The following is a 24,606-nucleotide window of genomic DNA, read 5'->3' on the forward strand; positions in this document are numbered from 1 at the left end:
TCGCGTCCTAACAAACAATTCGTGATATCGAGGCGGCTAAAAATGCTTCCGCCCCCTCCCCGCTGGGTAGTAATTTTTCTTACTTTCTTTCTCTTTTTCTTTCCCTTTCATTTTCGTTTGATTTATAAACAGTGATGCCATCTACAAATTTTAACATCGACTAGCCTGCAAAAGCACATCCAAGCAGACTCCTTTCTCGGAACTTGGCCGCGAAAAGAGGCTAAAAGTGTTTCTAGGTTTCTGGGCGGAGACAAAATTCGAGCTCAGAGGATGGGGGGGGGGGGGGGGGAGGGGGCTCGCGGATTTTTCTTTTCGCCCTATACCCCACTTGGGATCCTGTTCACAGGCTACTTTCGACTCGCAGGCTAAACAAACGTCCACCTGTCTCTGTCAAAAATCAGTACGACAATATTGATATAAATTAACCTTTTTTGGTGGGGGAGGGGAGGAGAGGTGTTGGTTCTAGGGAAGTTCAAAATGGGAGATTTTTTACCGAAGTTCACTCACTCATTCACTCACTCTCATACTGTTTTTATATCAATTATTCTCAGTTGTAATCTCGTTGTTTTAGTTAATTCACTCACTCACTCACTCGCTCACTCATTCCCTAATTCATTCACTCACTCACTCATTCACTCACTCACTCATCTGTTCATTCATTCATTCATTCATTCATTCATTCATTCATTCATTCATTCATTCATTCATTCATTCACTCACTCACTCATTCACTCACTCACTCATCTGTTCATTCATTCATTCATTCATTCATTCATTCATTCATTCATTCATTCTTTAATTCATTCATTCATTCATTCATTCATTCTTTAATTCATTCATTCATTCATTCATTCATTTTCCTTTCTTTCTTTCTTTCTTTCTTTCCTTCCTTCCTTCCTTCCTTTTTTCTTTCTTTCTTTCTTTCTTTCTTTCTTTCTTTTTTTCATCCCTTTTCCCCTTTATTTCGTCTTACCAACTTACTTATTTTTGATGAATTTAACTTTTCACGCGCCCGTTTAATCCACAACAATGACCTGAGCTTAATCGAAATTGCTAATAACTGGTAGACCTCGTGAAATTGAAAACTTTAATACTTCAAAATTTAAAATGCCATTTTAACGGTATAAGACCCCCCTCGCACCATAGGCGACTGGAAACAATTTTAACGACAATTATTGTACAAAAGATACTTGAAATATTGGCTGATCGAAAATGAAAAGAGACAGGCTAGCACGATAATCGCCGTCTTGCTGTCATCGCTAACGAGAATTTACAGAAGATCACTTATTCCAAACTGCCAAAAATATTAAGCTCTAACATAATTTATGCAACCGGGAGACCTGTGTGCTCTCACCTGTTTTTGTCAGTGTTTGTCAGTGATAAGGCTGAAGTTTCCCTTGAAAATTTCAATGTATTGAATGTACAACTGGTTTTAAAATTCCCTGTATTGAAAAGAAAAATGTCGAGAATTCATTACAATGTATACGTCGTTGATGTTCACATAAAACATTTTGATTTGAAATGGTTCAGTATGAGACTGGAATATTGTGGTATGGCCTTGCATGGATTTAGACCCAAATAACTTCATCTAAACTCCATTTATTTATTTTTTCTTTGATACAAACAACAAAAACCCCGGACGGGAAAATACGACTTTTTAACTTGAATGATCCTGTGTACCTGCTTGGTTCACGAGAGCCCATAAAATACAAACAGCAGATGTTCTTTCAGTTTAACTTGCTATCGGATGTCAAAGCGAGAAAACGCGCTCGCGGATGACTCGAAATAAAGTTACAGTTGTCCGGCGTTTAGTTCTTTTCAAATAACTTTTCCTTTAGCTGAGGATAAGAATTTTAAAAATCGTAGAAAACTCGGCGGCGACCGAATTTTTGCGGCAGTGAAATTGTTGCGATAATTGAACATACGCTGCTCAAACAAAGTAATATGTAACGGTACAAGAGAGGATCATCCTCTCCTGGTAAGTACGATAAAAGCCTCTAGGGCCTAAAGAGAGTCGAGTGTTATTGAGCTACTAATCCTGAATGCCCGCAGTAAGGTACATCAAAGCTTTTAAAATATCTCCGTCCGACGCGAATAGCAAAAGGCGAATGCATACGAGCTAAGGTGGAGTAGGCCTTAGATTTGTTTTATGTCAATCAAATGAGAAAAATTTCAATATTTTCTTTCCAATTATTAATTTTTGCGCATTTCATTTTTGCGAACCTTATATTCACAACTGTGTCGCATGAAAAACGAATCAAATAAAATTTAAGTTCAATGTGAAAATGGTTCTGGACTCCAAAAAATTAGAAGGTTTAAGTAAAACAAGAGTCGATGATCCGATGGCGATGCTAACATATGATAACCGAGATGGTTGAAAGGGGAAGTGCCGTGGTTTTGTCTTTTACCTCTTTTGCTATTAAAATAAGACCCTCACTTAGCTACGATATAACTCTAGAACAATGAAAGAAAAGAAATTATCTCAATTCTTGACAGGAACAACTCTTGATATGTTATAGTATTTTGGCAACAAAAGTGCACAAACTCAGTGAAAAACGTTGGCCTAACATTTTTCAAGTTTCAATCCATTCCAACCTACTCTGTCTCTGGCCAGAGGCACTAATCGAAAGTTTTATTGCACTGGGGTGATAATTTATAACAAAACTAGAAAAATATTTTTTTTGTTTCAGTTGACAGACAATATTTTTAGGTTTTGAAATGACATCAAATTGATTTCGCGTGATATTTCCCTTCAGTTAACTGATAATTAAAAAAACTGACGAAGCAACTAATATTATGCCTTTGAGGATACTTGTTATACATCATCACCTAATACATTTGGGCTAAACCGTCCTACGCAAAATAAAAGCATCATATTATAATTTAAAAACTTGAAAATCAGCTAGCTCTAACTTGATAATTCTGGGTCTTACGTTGGGGAAAAACAAATCATTTCTGATCATGTCACATGGACCGGCAGTTGGCGCGCATGTTACGAAAAGAAATTGAAAGTTTTTCATTTTGAACAAGTCGTGAAGTGGCAACCGATCGTTTCGCCTACGAGTTGCTTCTCTAACGGCCAGTTTGCTAACGTCTCATATTGATATAATACAACTGAACTGAGTTATCGCTCTCTCTTAAAAAAATTTTTTTTTATCTTGAGACTTGGGTGTCAAGTGGGACTATTCCCTTAGAATTCTCCTTACGCTTTCTTCCGAAATAATTAAACTTCAGTAAATTTCATAATGTATATTGATCGTTAAAGTCTCGAATGCCTCTTACAATAACTGGAGAAGGCTCAAATATACTTTTTAAAAGGACTTACCATACCTGACGCCAACGCACCAACCCTAGAACTAAAGTTTAAAATTTCCATGTATTGCACTTTGCGTAAAGTAATTATGATTGATTGAAGCTCCTGGCCGGTGGCTCGATTGCGTCGAGTCGCCGCCAGCGCATATAGGCACATATTAATCGCACAGGAAATCGACATGTATTTGAACTGTTTCACCGTTTTACTCTTAAGTTCCAAAAATACTTTTTCAATCCTAAAGTGAAAAAAAAAAGACAAGTTTCTGTTCATTTGATCCTAACTTAAGCCCAAGGACATGTGATAGTAATGTGATATTCCAAAATGAAGGCTTGTGGGAGGAACGCAAATATGCTATGGACATGCATACTACAGCTAGCCCAAGGCAAAGACTTCAAATAGGCTTTTAAGGATTGTAGCTAGAAAAACCAAGCGCGAGCAAAAATCACCGCCCGCGATCAAATGCGTCCACTAAAACATACGCCATCAGTACATACTATCGTATCTGTACGGAAACGACTAATTTCTTTTCTTTCGCGTGCTAAAATTAACGGCAATCTTGTTTGCAATGGCAGAACAATACAAATCAGCAGTGCTGTTTATCACAGCTCGCCTGGTCTTCAAACCGTTACTAACTATTTTAAAATGTAACTGAACTGAAATTGTTGATATGGGATCCGTTTCTCAAAGGTCGCGGTAACTTACCGAGCCCTAAAAGTGTCTTTGACATGGTGATAACTGTTTCTCTACAAAATTCAATTTTTATTAGCTTTGAATGCTAAATTTTAAAATCTTTATAATCTGTGAAAACTTTGGCCAAGTACCATGCCTGAAATCGGCGAAAAAGCATTTAAAAAATATACTAACGGGCCCGGTAAGGTAATGTTCACACTTGGTGCCCGAGCAGCGGTGCCTGGTCACCGGGCACAAAATATAAACGCGTACACACAGGGAACTGTCTACTTCAGCGCCTGAATACAAGGTCTCAACCTTGTATTCGGATACAGACACCGTGCCCGAATTCTGGCGTGGGCACTCGATAAAAGGGTGCGTTCACATTAGTGACCAGGGAAAATCTTACTCGGGTACCGTGCTCGGGAACGAAGTGTAAACATAGCCTAAGTTATCGGGAAAGTGTGAGTTTTCTGCAGTCGTTCCCTGCATTCCAAAGGAACTCAATTGATCTCGCGCTCTTTTATAAAAGCATGAAAATGCTCCCTATCCTCAATAAATTTCCTTTCAGCCGTGTGTTCCGAGAAAAGCGCTCCAGAAAAACCTTCGAAAGACAGGGAACAACTTCAGAAAAATCCCAATTTATCTTCAGATGCTTAGCTTTATGTAAGCGGCCCCTGGCCAAACATCTTTCTACGAATTTTGCGTATTTCAGTGCTACCCCGTTTACACGCTAACAGGTTAGAGGGCGACAGAAGGTTTGAAAATTCTCGATTGGATTTTTTGCAGTGAGTGTAAGTGTGCCGCCAAGTTCTCCAAGTCCGGACCCTATCTAAGACCAAATATAATTTTCCAATAGCCATTTCAAGACTTGACTGTACTATTGTAAAATCTACACTGGCTACACTAGTCAAGGTGTGGGGTACCTTTGCTATAAGAACCAGTTAAGGCTAAAATTCACAAAGCTGAGACTGCAAGATTAAGCATTTTTATTCAGTTCTGCACTTAAATCCTGGCTAGCCAGGCACGTATGTCAAAGGCATTTAATGATACTGCCCACATTGGTCTTTTTTAGGTTTCCTGGTCGGTTTTCGGAAATTCAATACCACGTCAATTAAAAGGGAAGTATCAGGGGGATTTTGAACTTTCATACTGAAAATGGAGAGATAACACCTTCACTTAGTTACAAAATAATTCTAGAACATCAAGAAAAAGAAATCAAGCGAATTCTTGAAAGGAAGAACTCATGACCTGTTCTAGGTCATTTTGGAGACGAAAACGCGAGAACTTGAAAACAGTTAACCTAACTTTTCTCAAGTTGCAGTCCATTCTAACCCAGTCCATGTGTGGCCAGAGACACTCATTGATAGTCTTAATACACTGGAGTAATTTACAATAAATTTGAGCAATACTTTTAGGTGTCTGTCGATAGACAAACGTTTTTAAATTTTCAATATAACACAAAAATTCCCGTGATACCTCCCCTTCAAGAACATGCTAAGAACGTTTCAGACTCAAAATATATTAAACTAAAATAAGAAGATTCGATTTCGGTTCAGCCTCGACCACAAACGTAACCCCCCACCACCCCCCCCCCCCCACCATATTTAAAAAAAATGTATCGCAAGATTTTCGTATCGACATACAAACGTTCCGAACGGACAAAGATACAGATTTTAAACCCAATTCTCTTTGAACTCCCCTCCTGCTTGTAATAAGCAAACAGAACGTAATTCTGAATCACTTTCAGAGAATTAAAAATTTGTTTTAAATTAATTAAATAACGATACCATAAATTGTAGTTCTTTTCAAAGAGGAGCTTTTGGCTTCATTTTAAAAGTATTTCTCATTTTCTTATATATCTATTCTGCTATTGTTCATGAAACTTGCCAACTGCTAGATGCTGATGTAGACAGGGGCACACAACAGGTCATACATTTCGGTGTATATTTTTTTGCGAAGGCTTCAATTGCCTCAGAAATTCGCAAATATTTCACATCGAACCTTTTTTCTAATATGAAATGTTCAGTGCTTTAGCTGAGGAAATATACAATCTAATCAATTTTTTTAGCGAGTTCTCCAAAAAACACGGGAAGAACTTGAAAAAAAAAAAATAATTGAGGGACGTTTTCAAGTTGCAATCCATTTACCATCTGCAGCCAACGATAATTATTGCAAGTTTCTGTGCGTTAGTAGAGTTCTTGTCAACAAAACTGAACAATTATTTTAAAGGTTTTCATCGATACAAATATATTTTTTGGCCATTTAAAGTGCCACTCCAAAGGCATGTGAGCGCACACAATTCAATTCATAATTTATACATAGTTTATACAGAATTTAATCTAAAAATGCTATACCGTTACTTAGAGCAACGGCAGCATTGCCAAAATGTTTAAATTATTGAAAGGCGCCGTCTTCGCCCAAGTTATCTAATAAACTAAACTTGCGAGTTTACGCAACAGGACGGCTGATGTGGGGGGACGGCAAATTGTGCTTGTGTGACCAACGTGACGGCCAAGTATTCATGACTCTAGATTGTAACATTCCTACCGTTCGTGGTTTGCAGGTTGTCACAGATAAGAGAACACCAGTTTAAGTCGAAAATCGCCTAAAAATGTGAAGGTACTAAGATGTCATGTTGGTCACACAACGATATTTCACCGTCCTGTTGCGTAAGCTCACAGTCCTCATCCAACAGTGACAGCATGTTGTTGTTCATTTAGAGGCAAAACCCAAGTGCCTACTGGGGTTTTTTCCCGCGTTTAGCATCCCTTGGCCATTGCATGTTTTCCCGCGCTCGCCACCAAATCAATGTTTTCCTGCGCTTGGAACCGATTGCATGTTGCTGCGTCGAGTTTTGATTGGTTCTTTGCGTTAGCTGTGATTAGGTGAAAGTGATGTCACTCTGGGTTTGTTTCGGTCACTGTAACTCAGAATCCATTACGATAAAAATAAGAATTCTTGGCTTTGTATTTCGTAAGATGCAGCCAGCTAAAACAAGTGAGTGATTATCTCTCCCAGAATTGAGCTTTAACGTTTCAGGATGCGGTACTGTTTAATACAATCTGTGTAACGTCGCTCTAGTTTTTCAAACCGTTTCAGAGTATGAACATTCAAATGAAAGCTACTGAGCAATATCTACTACGTTGCTTTATCGTGTTTAAGATTTTACGTGAGGATTCTTTATCGAGAGTAGCATATCACGCGTCTATTTTATCCCTGCTGCTTTCCTGGTCACTTTCTTCCTCTGGAACTTGATTTATCAGACTTTCCGTTTGCTCAGCGTCTAGCCTCCTGAAAATTGAAACAAAGAAATAAAATGCTACACAGTCCTCCCTCCCTCCCTCCCTCCCTCCCTCCCTCCCTCCCTCCCTCCCTCCCTCCTTCCTTCCTTCCTTCCTTCCTTCCTTCCTTCCTTCCTTCCTTCCTTCCTTCCTTCCTTCCTTCCTTCCTCCCTCCCTCCCTCCCTCCCTCCCTCCCTCCCTCCCTCCCTCCCTCCCTTCCTTCCTGACTGACTGATTGACTGCCTTCCTGACCGACCGACCAACCGACTGATTGAAGTCTGGTTTGGCATAAGCAACAAGGTGACATTTTAACCCAGTTGTTGCATCTGGTCTCCCAACGGCCCATATCCCTCTAATTTACGCTACTGTGTAACAATAAGGATATTCACTCAGAGAAACTGGAAAACCTGTGGTTTTACGTACCCGACAATCAGCTGCCGTTTGCTGTTCACAAGTTTCTTTAGTCCAATCAAGATTGGGTCCCAGTTTCCATAATGTGTTAGCAGGCTCACGGCAAAAAATGACGCAAACGCTGGAATGGTACCGACCAAAAACATCCATGAAAAATGAACCTGCAATATAAGATACAAAAAAAAAAAAAAAAAAAAATTGGTATCTAGCACCTCACTGTGTGGCTACTACAAAGCTTGTTCTTCAAAATCCTCCCTGTAGAGGTTAGCTATGACAGCGCATACTGGGCTACCCATGGCTGCTCCCTCTTGTTGCTCATAAATTAATCCATTATACTGGAAGTATGTGGATCTTAGAACAAAATCCAAGAGGTCCGCAATCTGTGCAGGTGTTAAAGTCGTGCGGTTAGCAACACACGGGTCAGCCTCTAGTTTCCGTAACGCGGCTTGTACGGCGCCTTCGATAGGTACGTTTGTGAACAGTGATTCTACGTCAAAAGACACCATGATCTCGCTCTCTAGTACCCTCTCACCGTTGATAGTGTACACGAAATGAGCTGAGTTGTTAACTGTATACTCTGATTTCCCTGTTAAGGGAGATAACACATCGGCTAGGTAGGAAGACAGATCATAAGCAAAAGTGTTCACACAAGAAACTATAGGTCCCAGTGGTGTATTTACCTTGTGTATCTTAGGAAGGCCATAGATTCTAGGTGGTTGCTTTGACTTCTACGCCTTGTATGCCTAAGATTTGGAAACGCTATGTGGATGACACCTTTACCATCTTGAGTCGAGACAAAGTTGACATTTTCTTGCAACACCTCAATAGTCAACAACCAACGATCCGCTTCACTATGGAAACTGAGACCAACAACACGATACCCTTTCTTGACACGTTGGTAACTAGAGATTCGGATGGCTACCTCTCTACCAGTGTTTACAGAAAGCCTACACACACTGACCAATACCTAGCGTATGATTCACACCACCCGCAATCTGTAAAACGCGGTATTGTCAAGTGACTGTACGATAGATGGAAACACCTCATAACTAAACCATCAGTTATCTCGCAAGAAAAGAAACATCTCTCATCAGTTCTTGTTTCTAACGGTTATCCGTCTTCGTTTGTGAAAAGCATTACGAAAACAAAGAAACAAACAGCCACAAAAGAACCTGCGCCTGAAATTAAATTTACTGCGGTGCTACCATACGTCAAAGGGTTATCAGAGGCTCTTCGCCGTTGCCTACAACAGCAAGGCATACGGACAGTTTTCAGATCTGACACAACACTTAGATCACACCTAGTGCGACCTAAGGACACTGTCGACCTGCAAAACAAGACGGAGTAGTCTACAAGATTCCCTGTGAGTGTGGCAAGGTCTACATTGGAGAGACGGGAAGATCTATGCATGAAAGGATTAAGGAACACGATAGAGACATACGGCTTGCCCGAACCCAATCCTCCACCGTTTCAGAACACAGCAATGCGACGGGCCACTATCCACTCTGGGATGAGGTTAAGTTTATTGACCGAGACCCACATTGGTACACCCGTAGGGTTAAAGAGGCTATTCACATTAGACTTCACCCTGACAACATCAATAGGGATAATGGAATTGAAATTCCGGAAGCGTGGATGCCCAAGATCAAACAACACAGCAGCCGATCGGTACCAAGGCGGAAGGCCGAGGGAACAATTTCTAGTCTGAACGACGAGGATCGAAATCCTCCAATCAACAACAGCCTAAGAGAGGATCGAAACGCACCAATCAACACAAACCAAGGTGCTTCTTATACTGTCACGCAATCAGTCGACACCATCGCCTGATGAAGACCAGCAGTATAGCGGTCGAAACGTCGCGATCCACATCTTTGTGACTCAATCGTGAGACAAACGATTAACTCATCTATCATTTTAAACCACGATGACAAACACCTTTCATTATATAAGAGTGTACATGTTTCTAATAAGACGTCTAAAAACTGAAAAATTGGAAATGTTCCTAATGCCGTCTGGGAGAGCGTTCCAGTCATCTACCGTATGACTAAGTCACAAAAGTCACAATTTCAAAGTCACAAAAATGAAAATGTGGGAGATAAGGAATCCAAATTGCTAAAATATTAAACCAAATTCAAAACTGACGCTATTCCTGGGTTAGTTTAACCCTGCTGGCTTTCAAGAACCAAGAACTGAGCGCTCACTTACTCTTTTCATGAACACATCAACTACCATGGTCAGCGGTATAACCAGGCTCAGAGAAAGTGTGGCAGTTAATGATGACGTCAAATAGCAACCCCTGCAAAAAATAAAACAAGAAAAGCCTGTTACCGCGAGTGTTAAGAAACTCTCAAACCACAGACCTACTAACTAGAAATCTAACCTAGCTCAGTAGCTAATCTAACTCAGTACCCTCTTTTCGCCCTTGCTGCACCAAATCGCAAAGTTCTCAAGGATCCTTTACACTGAAATTCTCAACACCCCGTAAGAGATCAGTTTGAATATCAAGAAAATCAGAGTAGTCCAGAATCCTCGCAGTCATGCTAAAAGTTTGATAGCTTAACTAGCAGCCGTTTAGACTATAAGACGCTAATTTAGGATTAGGATTTAATAATGTCTCTGTTTACTTGCAAATTACGAACAGCACTTCCTCCCGCAAAATGCACGTTCGAGCGAGAAGAACACGCTAACACTCGCGAAAACCGCCCGCGAGTGTAAACACGACACGCGCGTTGGGAGATGTCATCGCACCAGGGCGTCGCGTTTCAACGCAGGAGGTACCTTCAGATCGGAGTACGGGTACAACTTTCAAATTTCAAATCAGTCACGTTCCCAAAACTCTCGCTCTTTCCCGTTGTTTATCAGCAGATAAGGAGACCCAAGAAACAAGATTGATTTGACAGGCGGTTATCTAAACCATGCACATACGCAAACTAGATTTGAAAAGTTGTATTCGAACTCAATCTCGTTCTCGTAGTCAAATCTTAAGGTCACAATTCGCTAACTCACTCTGAACGAGAGAAGAGAGTCCTCTAATGATCAATAGGCTGACGACTATATTGTGTTTCAAATAAAACTACGTCCATTAAACAAAACAACGACAAAACTCACCAAAGCCATAAAAACTCTGACAGAACTGTTCCGAGGAGAGCATTGAGGACAATATAGGCCCAAACTGTCCAGTCTGGAGGAAGCTTAAACACTTCCCATCCGAAGTAATTAAGAAATAAAAATCCTGGCCAAAGCAGAACCAAATTGAAAGCTCCAACGAGACCTGAAAATATGAGGAAACGGAGCACAGGAAATGAAACACTCGCAAAAATCAACCTAATCACTTAATACTTTGTCAGTCAGCGAAAGAAATGTGATTTTTGAAGGAATAAATCTTCGTAAAGTGTAAAAACAACAGCAAAAAGAAAACAAAACGAAAAAGTAAAACAAAAAGAAGAAAAAATGTACATGCATTGTTTATTGTGGATGCGAACTAACTCAATCTACTTCACTTGCACTCTAGCTCTACACAAATCAGAAACAAGTAATCCGAATTAAACATAGCACGTTTGACATCCTTAATAGCAGGACTAGGCAGGCAACTGCCTATTCAAAAGAGCGCTTGGGGTATAGGCCATTTCTGAGTTGTGAACTTCATTATGAAAGCGAGGCTATGTGCAAAGCTTTTCATATGGAAATTAGTTTTGCTTACATACGAAACTTACTAACTTTCATAATAAAAACTTTGCACTTAGCTTCGCTTCCATAATGAGGTTCAAAGCAACTCGGAAATGGCCTATTGAACTCGGATCAATTGTGTGAAACTCCAGCTAAGTGTTCACATGGGGATCTGAGCCCAGGCCCTCTGGATTTGAAGTCCAACCATCCTGTTTCCCTCAGTGTCGTAGCCAGAGTCCTCAGGCTCTTTGGTCAGCGGTTGGTATCCAGGAGAGACTCTGAAACTCCAGTTCCCCAGAGTCTCTCCTGGTGACCAACTGCTGGCCAAAGTGCCTGAGGACTCTGGCTACGAGACTGGTTCCCCCTTAAAAATTGAACAAACGCAAGTACAAGAGAAACCCTTTTCAATGGACCATATCACGGACCATTCATCCGTTCCATAGAGGCCACAATTCATATGAGCTCAGTATCTAAGGGTAGTACAGCGGAGTATACAGCGGTTTCCTTTGGTTTTGCTTCACTACGCTCTCTGATTGTTTAGCAAACTCGCCTCACTCTTTCAACCAATAAGAAACAAACCCAAAACCAGTCGTGACTCATGGCGCATTTTTTGGGGGGGACAAATTCCGGATATTCCAAAATCAGAACACCTCGAAAAATTTAATACATTCTTCTTCTAAAACATTAATAAAAATTTGATTCTTTTACTTTGGCCAATTGGACATTTTTCGTTACTGGGCAACAGAAACAACATTAATTTTTCAGTGTATTCCTTTTTCAGAAGACACAGAATATGTCCCAAAAAACGCGCCCTAAGTTACACGCGTTTTCCCGCGCTTAGCGACGGTTACATGGATATATTTCGAGTTCTGATTGGTTCATTGCGTTATCTACGTCTGTTTTGATTAATGACAGTAATTACTAGGATTGAAAACCACTCTAAAAGATAGAATAAATTTTAGTTTACTCACCGAAAAACATCGGAATGTCCATCTGTTTCTCGTCGGGAACTTTGTGTCTTAGCATGATTAAGTAACAAGAATATCTAAAAAACAAAATGAGAATTAATTACTACGTCCCCTACCCTTTTCAAACAGTGTGTGGGTTCTTTAACGTTCCACAGATTGTTAGGAACAAGTGTTGTAAGACGGGACCTACGGTTTATCGTCCTTATCCGAGAAGACTAGAAAGTCTAACCGTTTGTAGATGACATTACCAAGGCAGCACTTTCTCCTCAGTTATTTAAAGACGCTGAGTGTTGGTCCGGCCGGGGTTTGAACCCACGACCTCCCGCCCAGTAGTCCGATACTCTACCAACTGAGCTAGCAGGTGGGCACTTGGGGCGAGGTGGAGCCAACGAGGCCGAAAAACAAAAAATTTAGACGGCCCAGAACGTAACCCCAGAAAGATAATTCATCTCTGCATAAGATGCTAAAAAAAGGTCCTTGTCAAAATCCTTCCACCCACAAAAAGTCCAACACAAAATTTCTAATCTCTCAAAAGTCCATGGGCACTTATTTAAAGCCCCCAAAAGGTCTTCGCACCTTCCCGAAACTAATACACTGAGTAACTCCCTCCCCCCGCCGCTGGTTGTGCAAGGATGGCTATATGTGCGATTTTCACCGCGCACTGGCGAAGCCACATTCGAAAATAGCGTCGTCTGAGAAAGCAAAAAATCACTAGTGTAGCCAATGCTTTGACAATGTGTACCTGTGTGAACAGGAACTAAATTCGTTTTCCTAAACTACAATTAGTTTAGTTGTATCAAACTCACAGAAACGCACTGGCCAGCGCCCACAATGCTCCGACACTAATGCCACCAGCTTTGTTCTTTGAGTCAGAGAGAGTCACTAGCACTATTCCAGTGATGCTGCAATGGTGAAAATAAAATGTTTCCAAAAAGGATTTGAGGTTTCTTCGTGCGCGCGTTATGTTTCAACACGCGCGGGCGTCCGCGCGAGCCAATCTCGTTCCCAGAGAGGTCACACGTCTTGCTTCCTTGGCGCTGACCAAAAGGAACGCAGCCTCAGGGAACGAGATTGCGCGCGAGCTGTTTCTGATGGTGACCTGACTTGTCCTCACTGAGGAATCGGTTGCTCCACACCCTGGGTAGCTGAGACTTGTTAAGATAGCCTGCCAGAAGACTTACCTTATAGCACCTTATCAATATATATCTTTTGGGTGGCGGGGAGGGGAATAGCGCCTCATGAATATTTTTAACCCTTTCAATCCCAGGAGTGATCAATATGTAACTTCTCTTTACATTATCAATACATTCACAACCGGACAGGTGATGAGAATAAAGAAAATAATCAACTAGGTGATATTGTTTGATGTAATGTTTAGCGGTGATCACATCGTCGATACAACCACCTGTCGTGCGCTTCTCAAATTTCTACGACCCAGTGTTGACCATATTTTATTTAATAGAGTCCCTCTGTACCATGGGAAGGCGACCGGGAAGGAAGGAAATACGAGGGAGGGGAGGGTAGGGAATTTTTAAGAAAGGGTTATTCTAGGAACGATTATTTATTAAAGTGTAATTTTCACGTACTGGAATAATAAAGCGGCATCTCCTTTTTATATGACTATGAAAATGTACACAAAGCGCGCCAACTCACTTTATGAGAACTGCAAAGAGCTTCGTGATGGAAAATTTGTCAGCTGTTGAACTCTGGAAAACAGACGCTAATATAAGCGTAAACAGCCCTGTAGACAAGGAGAGATAGAAATACTTCATTAGAGAGCTTTCCATTTGTCAGTACTGGCCAGCCAGATCACTCAGTTCGTAAACGACGTAAACGGAATGTAAAAATTTTGAGGATAAGTTTTCTCCTAGTCCTTCAAATTTCTTCAACATAGCGTGTACCATTTTCGGAGTGATTATTTTTCAAGATTTTCCAGCACCATTCGTTCAAAATGACGCATTCGATTTACAGACTGGCCAGTTCAGGAAAATGGAAAGATTTGACGTTTTACACATACAGCCACATACATACTTTTATGATCGTAAACAAATGTTTATATTTGTTTACTAGGCCTTCTCTCCACACAATTTTGATGAAACCAGTCATCGTCAGCGCATATTTATGAAATTTTTAGAAAACGCTTTCTCTAAAGCGTATATTTTTCAAACATGCCGTTCACTCGTTTGAGCGTACAGGGGTAACATTTTCGTAAACGCATCCTGCGTCGCAGGGGGGGGGGGGGGGTACTCCCCTATATAAGCTATATAGGTATGTGCTGTGCCAAAGGGTGTGGTTTTAGAGCCGCTTTGGTCTGAAATAGGGTATAGATTATAAACATTATTTTGTTTCCCAATGTTCTCAATTTAATCATATTTTAACATACCTCTATACCTTAGAGGATTTTCTGATAGTTAATTTTTTCCTTCTTCTTTTTGTTTTTTTAGATTTTGGAGAGCTTAACTTCTTTGGCTATTCTGTAAATTCGAAGTAGAGTAAGCTTTAAATGTAGGTACACAGTATATAAAAGATTTAGTTGAACCCGGTCATTAGAAGAAAACCGTTGTCAGTTTGCATCCTGTATGACAGCTTTGACTTGAAAGTAAATCATTGTCGAAACATGAAAAAATTACAAATTTGAAAAAAAAAAGTAGTGGCAAAGTATTTCTCTTTTGATAAATAACATTATTTACTTTATTGCTTTTTTCATTATCTTTATAAGATTCAAAAGAACGAACAACAGAACACAGTGAGAACAATGCTCCCAACCCTAAAAAACAATACAGCTGCAGGTTAGCAGGGTCCAGTGAAAATAGAGATTTTGAAAGGTGCAGGTCTACTGATCAATAAATAAATAAATAAATAAATAAATAAATAAATAAATAAAATAAGAAATAGGAAATAAGAAATAAAACGAACGTTACCTGACGAAGATGACAAGATATTAACTGCCGCTGGTGATGTGTTCGCAATGGCTTCCTGATAGCTGCAGCTTGCACAAAACCACTGCGTGTTGGAAATAAAACACACTTATTAAGTAATGTGGGGCTCTTGTTGGGGCAGTTTGGCTGAAGTCATTGTGAATCGATTTAAGCCTGCATTGGTGCTTAAATTACTGGTGTACTAACTTTTTTCTTTAATCCAATCTTATCGCAAAGCAAACTTTATTGTGAATCGTTTTTCAATACTTCCTTAGCGAAAGCGTAAGTTTTTCAATCTTGTCACAGGGTAGCGGACAGTGATGTTTTCCAGATTTTCCTTCAAATCCAGCAACCAAAAACCATTCCCCAAGGTTGATACCTTGCGGCTAGCAAAGCGTTTCTTTCTGGTAAGTCTTAGCATGTACGAAGTCGTTTACGTCTCTGATATTTCGCGTAGTTGGCTTGTTTAGCGTTCCCGAAATACCAGAGATGCAAACGTAAGAAACGCTCTGCTAGTAAGGTGCAAGGTTAACCTTTTGGGCACAATTCTAAGTCCCGTAATAATACAGATTTGACGAAATTTACTGCAGCATTCACTATCCTTTAGATATATTAGTAAACTAGATGTTAATGACATACAAAGAGTTTTGTTTACAAGTGAGCAATTGGCTTCTCTTTCTTTCAAAAAGCTATATGTATAGACTGAGCAGTCTCTCTTTTGCTCGAAAATCCGAAGGGAAAAACTAAAAAAAAAGTTTAGTCGCCCGCGCAAGAAGTGAAGCCGCGGGTTTCCCGCGCGTGCTACTTGCGACTCGAACTCGGTGTTTTTTTCGTTTTTCCCCGCGGATCTTCGAGCTAAAGAGAGACTACCTCGCAGTCTACTGTATGTACAGGCAGCATTGATACTCACTCAATTCTTGTGTAATTAAACTCACCAGCACACAAAATATCAAAGCCACTTTGGCCACTTGCCGGAGAGGTAGTTTTTGTCCGTCACCAGCCTCATATGGAAGCCTGGCTATCCTTGCTTGCTCAGCATCATGCTCTGAAAAGGTGTATGCAAGGCATTTATGAATCACATTAGAGCAAGGAGTAAGGACCTGTCTGGTGGAGGGGAGAGAGAGAGAGAGAGAGGGGATAGGGGAGGGGTTGGGTACTCCGCTATTTAAGTTATTTATCTGCATCAAAGGCTATGATTCCTGAGCCAATGGTTTTGGTTGGAGATTGTGAATGGCTGGAGATGCCTCGATGTAATCTTACATTGCTTTGGCTGGCTTAGCATGAAACAAGTTTCTCATAATAAAAAAACTTACTCTGATACAGCTGAAGAGAAGAAGACCTAGAGTCTGCCATATTGAAATGTCACTACTTAGTCAGGTGACAAGTATGCAGACCTCTTAGCCTCAGTGACCAGAGAGCCCCAGTCCTCCAAACATGGCAGTCTCCTCACTACTATTCAAGTGTAATGCCGTATTCTTCTGCTTCACAATTGAAGGGGTGCACGGAATAAGGCCCTAAGTGACTTTTGATGTAAGGTCATATTCTCCTTTTGTTTCACAAACAAATACAAGGCAATTTATCAGAAGTTAGGGCTTTTTTCTAGGCAGCGTCCTCCAGTTATGCTCAAAATGATGGTGACATAATGTGTAAAACCCTACTCTGCACTGTCAGTTGAAGTCCTGTAACATTTGTGAAATTGCATTCAGTTTACCATCTTTGTTGTCTTCCAGTTCAGCCTCTCCACACTCCACTAATTAAAAGTACTGAACATTGCCCACACATGATCATCCAAACAGTTTTAGCAAGAGATGCTCACCTGATAATTGCCGCACTTCTTTAACACTGCTAAATGTCACTCGCCTTGGTTCTAATGATGAGAAAATTCAGTTCAATTTTTTTTGCTTAACTTATACTAAATGTACGTACATAGTTGTAAGTAAACAATGTGACCCATTCACCCTTTAACCCCCAATATAAAAAAAAAAAAAACCAAATTCTCCTATCTTGTCCCCATCCTTTTTCTTAAAAAACTAGTGAAGAGAAGTTATTAAAATATCAAGAAAATACACCTTGGGTGATCATATCCTTAATTCTCATGACCTCAGGGTTTGAATAAGGACTGATATTTGCATTCAATGTAGAAGAACGCACTCCTAATACAGATTGGAGTCAAGATTATATGAGAGATCATACAATGTTGATTGAATGAAAAGATTTTGGGATGCGTATCTGGCATCCTCCACAGATTTTGCAAGTGCGGATGACATCATCATCAACTTGGCAAAGGAGAGACCCTGGGATTGAGATAATCAAACGCAACTCCCTAACCTTTGATTATTACTAGTACAAGGAGAAATTTGATACTGATCACTGTTAGGGCTTAAAGGGTTAACAGTGAAAAGACTGACTTCCTAGATACACTTTAGAACAAGACATTACATCATTGGCTGTTACTTAATAAACAGCTTAATAATTAAGGACAGAAACTTGATTTAACTCTGCTGTTAACATACTTGGAATTATTTCAAAGGAGCTGGTTACATCATGAACTGGTCGGTTACTTGTTGTCTCATCATCTGTAATTTCCTCAAAAGTGGACTCATTCTGAAAAGTAAATACAAGTATTTTCAAAGATTGACCACCAAGAAAGACCACCATCAACAGTTACATGCACATGTACATACAAGCTGTCATGAATCATATTAGACTTTCAAAAAAGTCCTTTATCCGATTTATATGGTGTGGGACCTATCGCCAAACTTGTGAGGTCGACTTGTAGCAAGTCTACAATCATATCTGCATGTAAAAATTCGGAATTGATTGGCTGATCACCAGTAGATATTTTGTCACTGAAGGACTTGGTGGGGAAACAGCATATATGTAAGCATGGATTAGCCAGGTTGAAATCCAAATTTATCCAAATTAGCCCTGGCTAGTTTAACTGCATAGAGATTTGAAATGGTACATTTACAGTGTACCATGCATAACCTTAGTTCCACATTTATTTTGTTTACAACATTAATTAAGGCTTGAATTTCACAAACTCATATTAATACCTTTTGGCTCAAAACTGAATCCCATTCAACTCATAATTATTTAAGAAAAGTACAAATAGATAATATCTTCTGTTCGTTGTTCAAACTGAAAATTAACAAGAGGAATTCTACCATAACATCAGTCCAAGTCACTACAGAGTAACTTGAGAAGAATCAGTCATGGTGAGTAGTCAATTTGCAGCAAAATTTGATTGTCAGATTTGACTGGAACAAAACTTGAATGGCAGTCTTGCTTAGCATCACATTCTGACTACAGTACAGATGTGAACACTAAATTTTTGCATGCTGCTACTCACGTAATGGATCAGTAAATTCCAGCTGTGCCCATTCCCTCCCCCCCTGGGCAATAGTAGGGCATTTTCCCACACTGTATATCCCAGGGCTCGGGCAAATAGCCTTCCACCCAATTTTGCTTTTTAAGCATATTTGCCACTTCTTTTAACGACCAATTTTTCATAGGCAAATTGCAGTAAGTTTCTTATTGAATACGTCTATAGTAGGTATTAGGCATGAATGGGATACAAGAGCTGCAGAATGGCCTAATTTTACAATACTACAAGAAATAAGGCCAAGATAGGACTAAATTTGGCCTGAATTAGGTTAATAGGTTTTATTGAAAGTAAGACGAGAAACACAGAAAATAAAACATTTTTGAGCCACTACCCTGGGGCATTTGACATTCCAATCCTAGCAGTGTGCAGGATGTTTGTCCCATGAACCTAGTTTAATGGCCTTAGCTCCCACGAGTCTCCTGTAGCTCAGTGGTAGAGCATCCAAACTTGTAATTGGAAGGTCTTAGGTTCGACTCCTGATATGAGCACTCGGAACTTCTTTTTCTGAGTTTGCCTGTGTCATTACCGAATAATACATTATTCTCATTTGTTCACCAGGCTAAAAAATATTACATCACATTTCCTTTCATTGTGCAATCAACACTGTCTCACACTATTTTTCCCAGCCTACAACTTCAATTTGATTATTTTTAATTAATCTTTAAATTGAAATTTTCACAAGGGAGGTTTCCGCTATAAATAACAGAGGTAGCTGAAGTTACTGATCAACTCCATTTTGAATAAAGAATTTTAAAATTATTTTCAATTAATCCTCAATAGTGATTAGTCAGTGTAAAAGACTCACTGAGGTTGAATAGATCGCTATAGGTACAAACGAAAGCCTACCATGAGCGCTCTATGAGTTGGCGATGTTTGTCTTGATGAAGGAGGGGAGTGCAAAAGAGACGAGTCTTCCCCAGCTTGATTTTCCACCAACACAGATACCTACAATGTACATACATGAATTTGTCGCCAATTATATTCAACCATACTGTACTACATTAGTGGATATGTTATTTTTTTTCCAGCAAAATATTTCAACTTATTTTAAATTACAGCGGTCAACAATCACACACGACCTATCGCCTTCAAAATACTCCGATAAAGTTGCGTTTTGGTGGATGTCAATCAAAGAAAAGCCATTGAAATTGTTTTGAATTCCGAGAACATTTCAAGACAACAGAATGAAGAAATTGACAGTTTTATCCGTTGACAGATGGTAAACTTTATGAAAGTTGATTTCCAAGACAGGCTATCTAAAAAATGCGCATTGTTTAGATAAAGTCGTATTTTTTTTATTAAACATTTGAAATTGCTACACCTGACAATTAAATCAGCGATGCGTGCAAGTGATCATGAGCAAATTATCATGTGCAGTGGAAAATCGAAATTTTTAATTCAAAAAATACCTTTTATTTATGCTTGATCTGGCTGGAGAATCAATTTAAATAAAGTTTACCTTCTCTTAGCGAGGTAAAATTCTTAGTTTCTTGAAGGGTTACCTTGGAATCTTGTCAGAATTCAAAATTATTTCCACGGCTTTTCTTTGATTGATGTCCACCAAAATGCAACTTTATCCAAATCTTTTGAATGCTGAAGGTTGCGTGCTATTGGTAACCGCTGTAATGTTACTACGTACTAGCATGTACCAGTTCATCGATACCATCGGATCTAGCCTGGGAGAAACCTAGGCAGAGGTCTGTCCCACCCTTTTCTATTAATGAAAACTAAGGCCATTGAAGGGTCAAAGTGCCCTGATATTTCATTACACAAAAAGAAACAGGTCAAGCGTTCGAAAGCACCCACCCCCCCCCCCCCCTCTAACTGATTTTCTAGATCCATCACTGTATACCTAAATGATTGTTGTATTTCTACTAACAGTGTTTGAAACTAGACCATGGGCCTGAATATATGGCCTGAGCACCTAGTTTTGATTTCCTATTTCCACAGCATCATTTCTAGCATACAGAAGGTAGTTACAGGATTTGGTAGGCCTGTGCAACAAAATCTGGGCTGCCTTTTGTAGTCTGTCAAGAGCCAATTGAAGGTTCTGGTTTCCCATTGATGGGACTGCATGAAAATACAATCATGTGACGGAGAACTAAAAGGTGATTCCAATGAATTGTACTGGGGATCCCTACTGCATGTAATTTCTTGCATCCCACAAGTATGTTCCAAGCATGGACACATATCGTAATATTAGCTGAATCGCTGCTTTACTGCAAGGCTATAAAATGTAAGCTCAGTGGAGAAATCATTGGTCATTTTGCCTCAAAATGAGCAATTGGTGACCCCAATATTTATTTCATGTATTGTATCTTTATTTAAAAAAATAAAACTTCCTAGAATATTTGTACAAGTAAATTGTAATATTACTAATACCCTTCCATTGAAAACCCCAATGGCAGTTTACCTTTGAAGATGTATCTTTGTTTAAACAAAACATGCACTGAATTCTCCAAGGTTCATAGAAGAGAAATCCAGTCAAATAAATCATGAATGATGAGGTCTTGAAGTATGTGGTGAAAAAAGGTTTGTCAAATCCTTTATCTTTGAAGATAAACTGGAATTTAAAAAAAAGAAAAAATATTTATTTATAATTTATCACGGCATAATCTTGATCAGGAAAAACCTCATTTGCATTAATTTTACTTTCAACACACAACTAACACATGCAACCACAAAACGAGTTTTGTCAGAAGACCTCGTCAGTTGGTTGCCATGTTCATATTTTTGAATTAATTTTTTGGGGTTTCAAAATTTGGCCTCATTCGCACCTCCCCGTAACTAATATACCCGAGTACCCCCCCCAGCTGGGCACTGAATCAATGTTGACTCATACAATCTCGACTCCAGTCTGTATTAGGAGTGCGTTCTTCCTAAGTCGAACACAACAAGATGCCTGCTACACTGGCATTACGCGTGATGCTGGGGCTGATTCATTTATTCCAACTGTATGCTTTGCCGATTGATAAGACTATCCTTGCTAGTGGAATAGTTTAAGTCACGACGATCGCGTTACGTTGTTTCCTTTGTGTTACGTGACTCAGAGTATCACCGGAAATTTTAGCCTCCCACGCAGACGTTCTTAGGGCAGGAACGCGTGACGAACCCCCAAGAACGTCTGCGTGGGAGGCTACGGAAAATTTGTGAAATTCCATTACGATAACGTAAGCTTCTCAATGACCTCTTTTCAGTCTCGCGTCGTGGTCTAAGACTGTCAAACAAAGCACGATTCCTTCGCCAGGAACTCACCAATTTCCACCGTTTTACGTGTCGGGTGCTTCTTAGAAGTTATTCTTTCGATTTACCGCTTCAAAATGGTGAAATTTCAGTTTGAAAACGGCACACTTGAGTCCAGAACATGTTAAAACAATATGGCGCAACTATTTAATCCGTCATTAATAAATATATCAAATGATGCATTGACGTCACACAGGTAGGGGTGAGTGGGTCCCCTCCCTCACGATATAAGCGACAAGAATTGATTTTGATTGGCCTGCTGTCGTTGAAGACAATCAGAACAATACATCCCGAGTAGGAGAGGGGAGAGTTTAATGAACAAGATGCCTGCTATACTGGCATTACGCGAGATGCTGGGGCTGATTCATTTATTCCAACTGTATGCTTCGCCGATTGATAAAACTATCCTTGCTAATGGAATAGTTTGAGTCACGACGATCGCGTTACGTTGTTTTCCGTGTGTTACGCGACTCAGACTATCAGCGGAAATTTGTCAAATTCCATTACGATAACGTAAGCTTCTCAATGACCTCTTTTCAGTCTCGCGTCGTGGTCTAAGACTGTCAAACAAAGCACGATTCCTTCACTAAGAACTCACCAATTTCCACCGTTTTACGTGTCGGGTGCTTCTTAGAAGTTATTCTTTCGATTTGCCGCTTCAAAATGGTGAAATTTCCCTTTGAAAACGGCACACTTGAGTCCAGAACATGTTAAAACAATATGGCGCGACTTAATCCGTCTTTAATAAATATATCAAATGATGCATTGACGTCACACAGGTAGGGGTGAGTGGGTCCCCTCCCTCACGATATAAGCGACAAGAATGGATTTTGATTGGCCTGCTTTTGTTGAAGACAATCAGAACAATACATCCCGAGTAGGAGAGGGGAGAGTTTAATGAATAAATTAATGTACCGATTTGTGTATACGACGAAGAAAAAAAAAAAGAAATCGACCCGTTTTAAGACACGGTATGCCCCCTCAGGGCATCCCGCGTAATAAATTAATGTACCGATTTGTAGCTACTACGAAGAAAAAAAAAAAGAAATCGACCCGTTTTAAGACACGGTATGCCCCCTCGGGGCATCCCGCGTAATAAGTTTATGCACAAATGTATCTATATTTTGTAGAGGTTTCTTGTGGTGTTTCTTTTTAAGTTTGTAAGTGGAATTTGCGAATTAAAACAATCAAAAGTAGGTAAATCGTGATCATCATCAAGATTTAACTCCATCAAATACTTAAATTATATAACACTTAGGGTTAATTAAGCTTAAAACTCTACTTACATCTGTCAGTTCAGATGAGCCAACCCAGAGCACATCGACCAACAGTAAAACAACGATCCCGAGCACCAAGCGACGCTTTTGTTTGATTCTTTCCTCCCGTGACACGATAAAACGCACTGCTGCTGCCCAAAGTGAGCGAAGACAACTACAAACGCGGCAGTTATTTGTCGAGCTCGAATCCATCAGCTTTGGTTATAGCTGGTCTAGTGCGTTAATGTCTTGCCTGAAGAGAAGAAATCTCTTCTGTGGTGACACTATCAAGGCAAACGTAGGTTGCTTTAACTTGTTATCTCACTAACAGGTCCTCAAAGTTCCTCACATTTGCGGTAAACATCAAAAAATTGAATCATTCGCGAACCAGATCACTGTTGTTATCGTGTCGTGACTTCTCCTGCTTCATCTCCTGTTCTCCTCCATTTTGGATTTTAGGTACGTACCGCTGACCAGGTACCATCATGTGATGCTCGCGGGATCATATCTGCTCGCGGGTAAATGACCATAAATGGGCCGGGAGCATATTTCATGGTTAAAAATAAAGGAACACTTACCTTCATCGAAGGAAGAAGATTAAATTCTATTTAGCAAGAAAACAAACACATCCGGAGATTGGTTTGAGGGAAAAAGTACTTTTGATGCAGTAACGTTGCCAGCACCGTTTTCGAAACTGATCAAAATCCCGTGCTTCACAAGAAGTGACGTCACGATGGCCGGGATCATCCGCATAGCCAAGCCTGAGGAGTTGACCCTTCCCTCCTGATTTTTACATTGATTACTTCCTTCCTTGATGCTGATGAAAAGCAACGCAGCCGTTAGGAACGAGATCGTCCTGACACATGAAAACGAATTTGAACTGTTTGGACAAAGCCCTATGAGGCTGCTTTGGCAATATCTTTAATATAACAGGAAGAAAAGACGATAAAATATAGGAAGGGAAAGGGAAGGTGAATTTTCTGAACTCCCTGTCGAGTCCAATACATTAAGTACCATGCAGGGGCCATTTTATGACAGCAACAAACCATGAATCTTTATGCTAAAAGGTATGATTTGCATGTCAGGCATCATTATTGAATGGGTGCCAGCCAGGGCCAGAGAGGGGCTGTCGCACGTTTTGCTTTGGTACAGATGGGCACCAGGTTTTAAGCTTTTAAAAATCTGCTCTAAGGAAGTGATTCTTCACATGCACATGTGCACCCGCATTGGATCAAGAATGCCATCTTGCACATGTTAAAACGGCCGTTCCACTTTATTTTTTTGGCCTGGTAACTCTGAGATTTTTGCGTGGCCAAGACTGAACCTTCAATCTTTTCTCTACAGCAAAAATGAAAAAGCATTGTTTCAATACACATTTTCAGTCTTAAATATATGAAATATACTCATTCAAAGGAAGAAACCGACTTGATAGCTAGGTTATACTAGATGGTGCTCTTGCCAGCCTCAAATCAACATAAAGAACAACAAAA

At 39.9% G+C, this 24,606-nt stretch overlaps 1 protein-coding gene across 2 annotated transcripts; it reads right to left on the bottom strand.

Moving 5' to 3' along the window:
- Positions 1–4,951: 4,951 nt before the first annotated feature.
- LOC146448514 (solute carrier family 35 member F5-like) lies at positions 4,952–23,591 on the bottom strand. Of its 2 annotated transcripts, XM_085102505.1 has the most exons (15): positions 23,505–23,589; positions 23,147–23,400; positions 21,031–21,180; positions 19,464–19,562; positions 17,743–17,833; positions 17,046–17,096; positions 16,165–16,274; positions 15,233–15,314; positions 13,965–14,052; positions 13,118–13,213; positions 12,315–12,388; positions 10,786–10,948; positions 9,883–9,973; positions 7,690–7,838; positions 4,952–7,276 (listed from the first exon to the last, which is right to left on the bottom strand). In XM_085102505.1, exons 2-15 carry the CDS (start codon positions 23,327–23,329, stop codon positions 7,183–7,185), a joined length of 1,521 nt encoding a protein of 506 aa, XP_084958631.1. In that variant the 5' UTR covers positions 23,330–23,400; positions 23,505–23,589; the 3' UTR covers positions 4,952–7,182. The 2 variants fall into 2 exon arrangements, with proteins under 2 accessions (XP_084958631.1, XP_084958630.1); XM_085102504.1 differs by having other exon boundaries at positions 23,147–23,591.
- Positions 23,592–24,606: the final 1,015 nt, after the last annotated feature.

This window comes from Pavona decussata, unplaced genomic scaffold, assembly GCF_977016875.1.
Source record: "Pavona decussata unplaced genomic scaffold, jaPavDecu1.1 SCAFFOLD_912, whole genome shotgun sequence".
Classification (NCBI taxonomy): domain Eukaryota; kingdom Metazoa; phylum Cnidaria; class Anthozoa; order Scleractinia; family Agariciidae; genus Pavona; species Pavona decussata.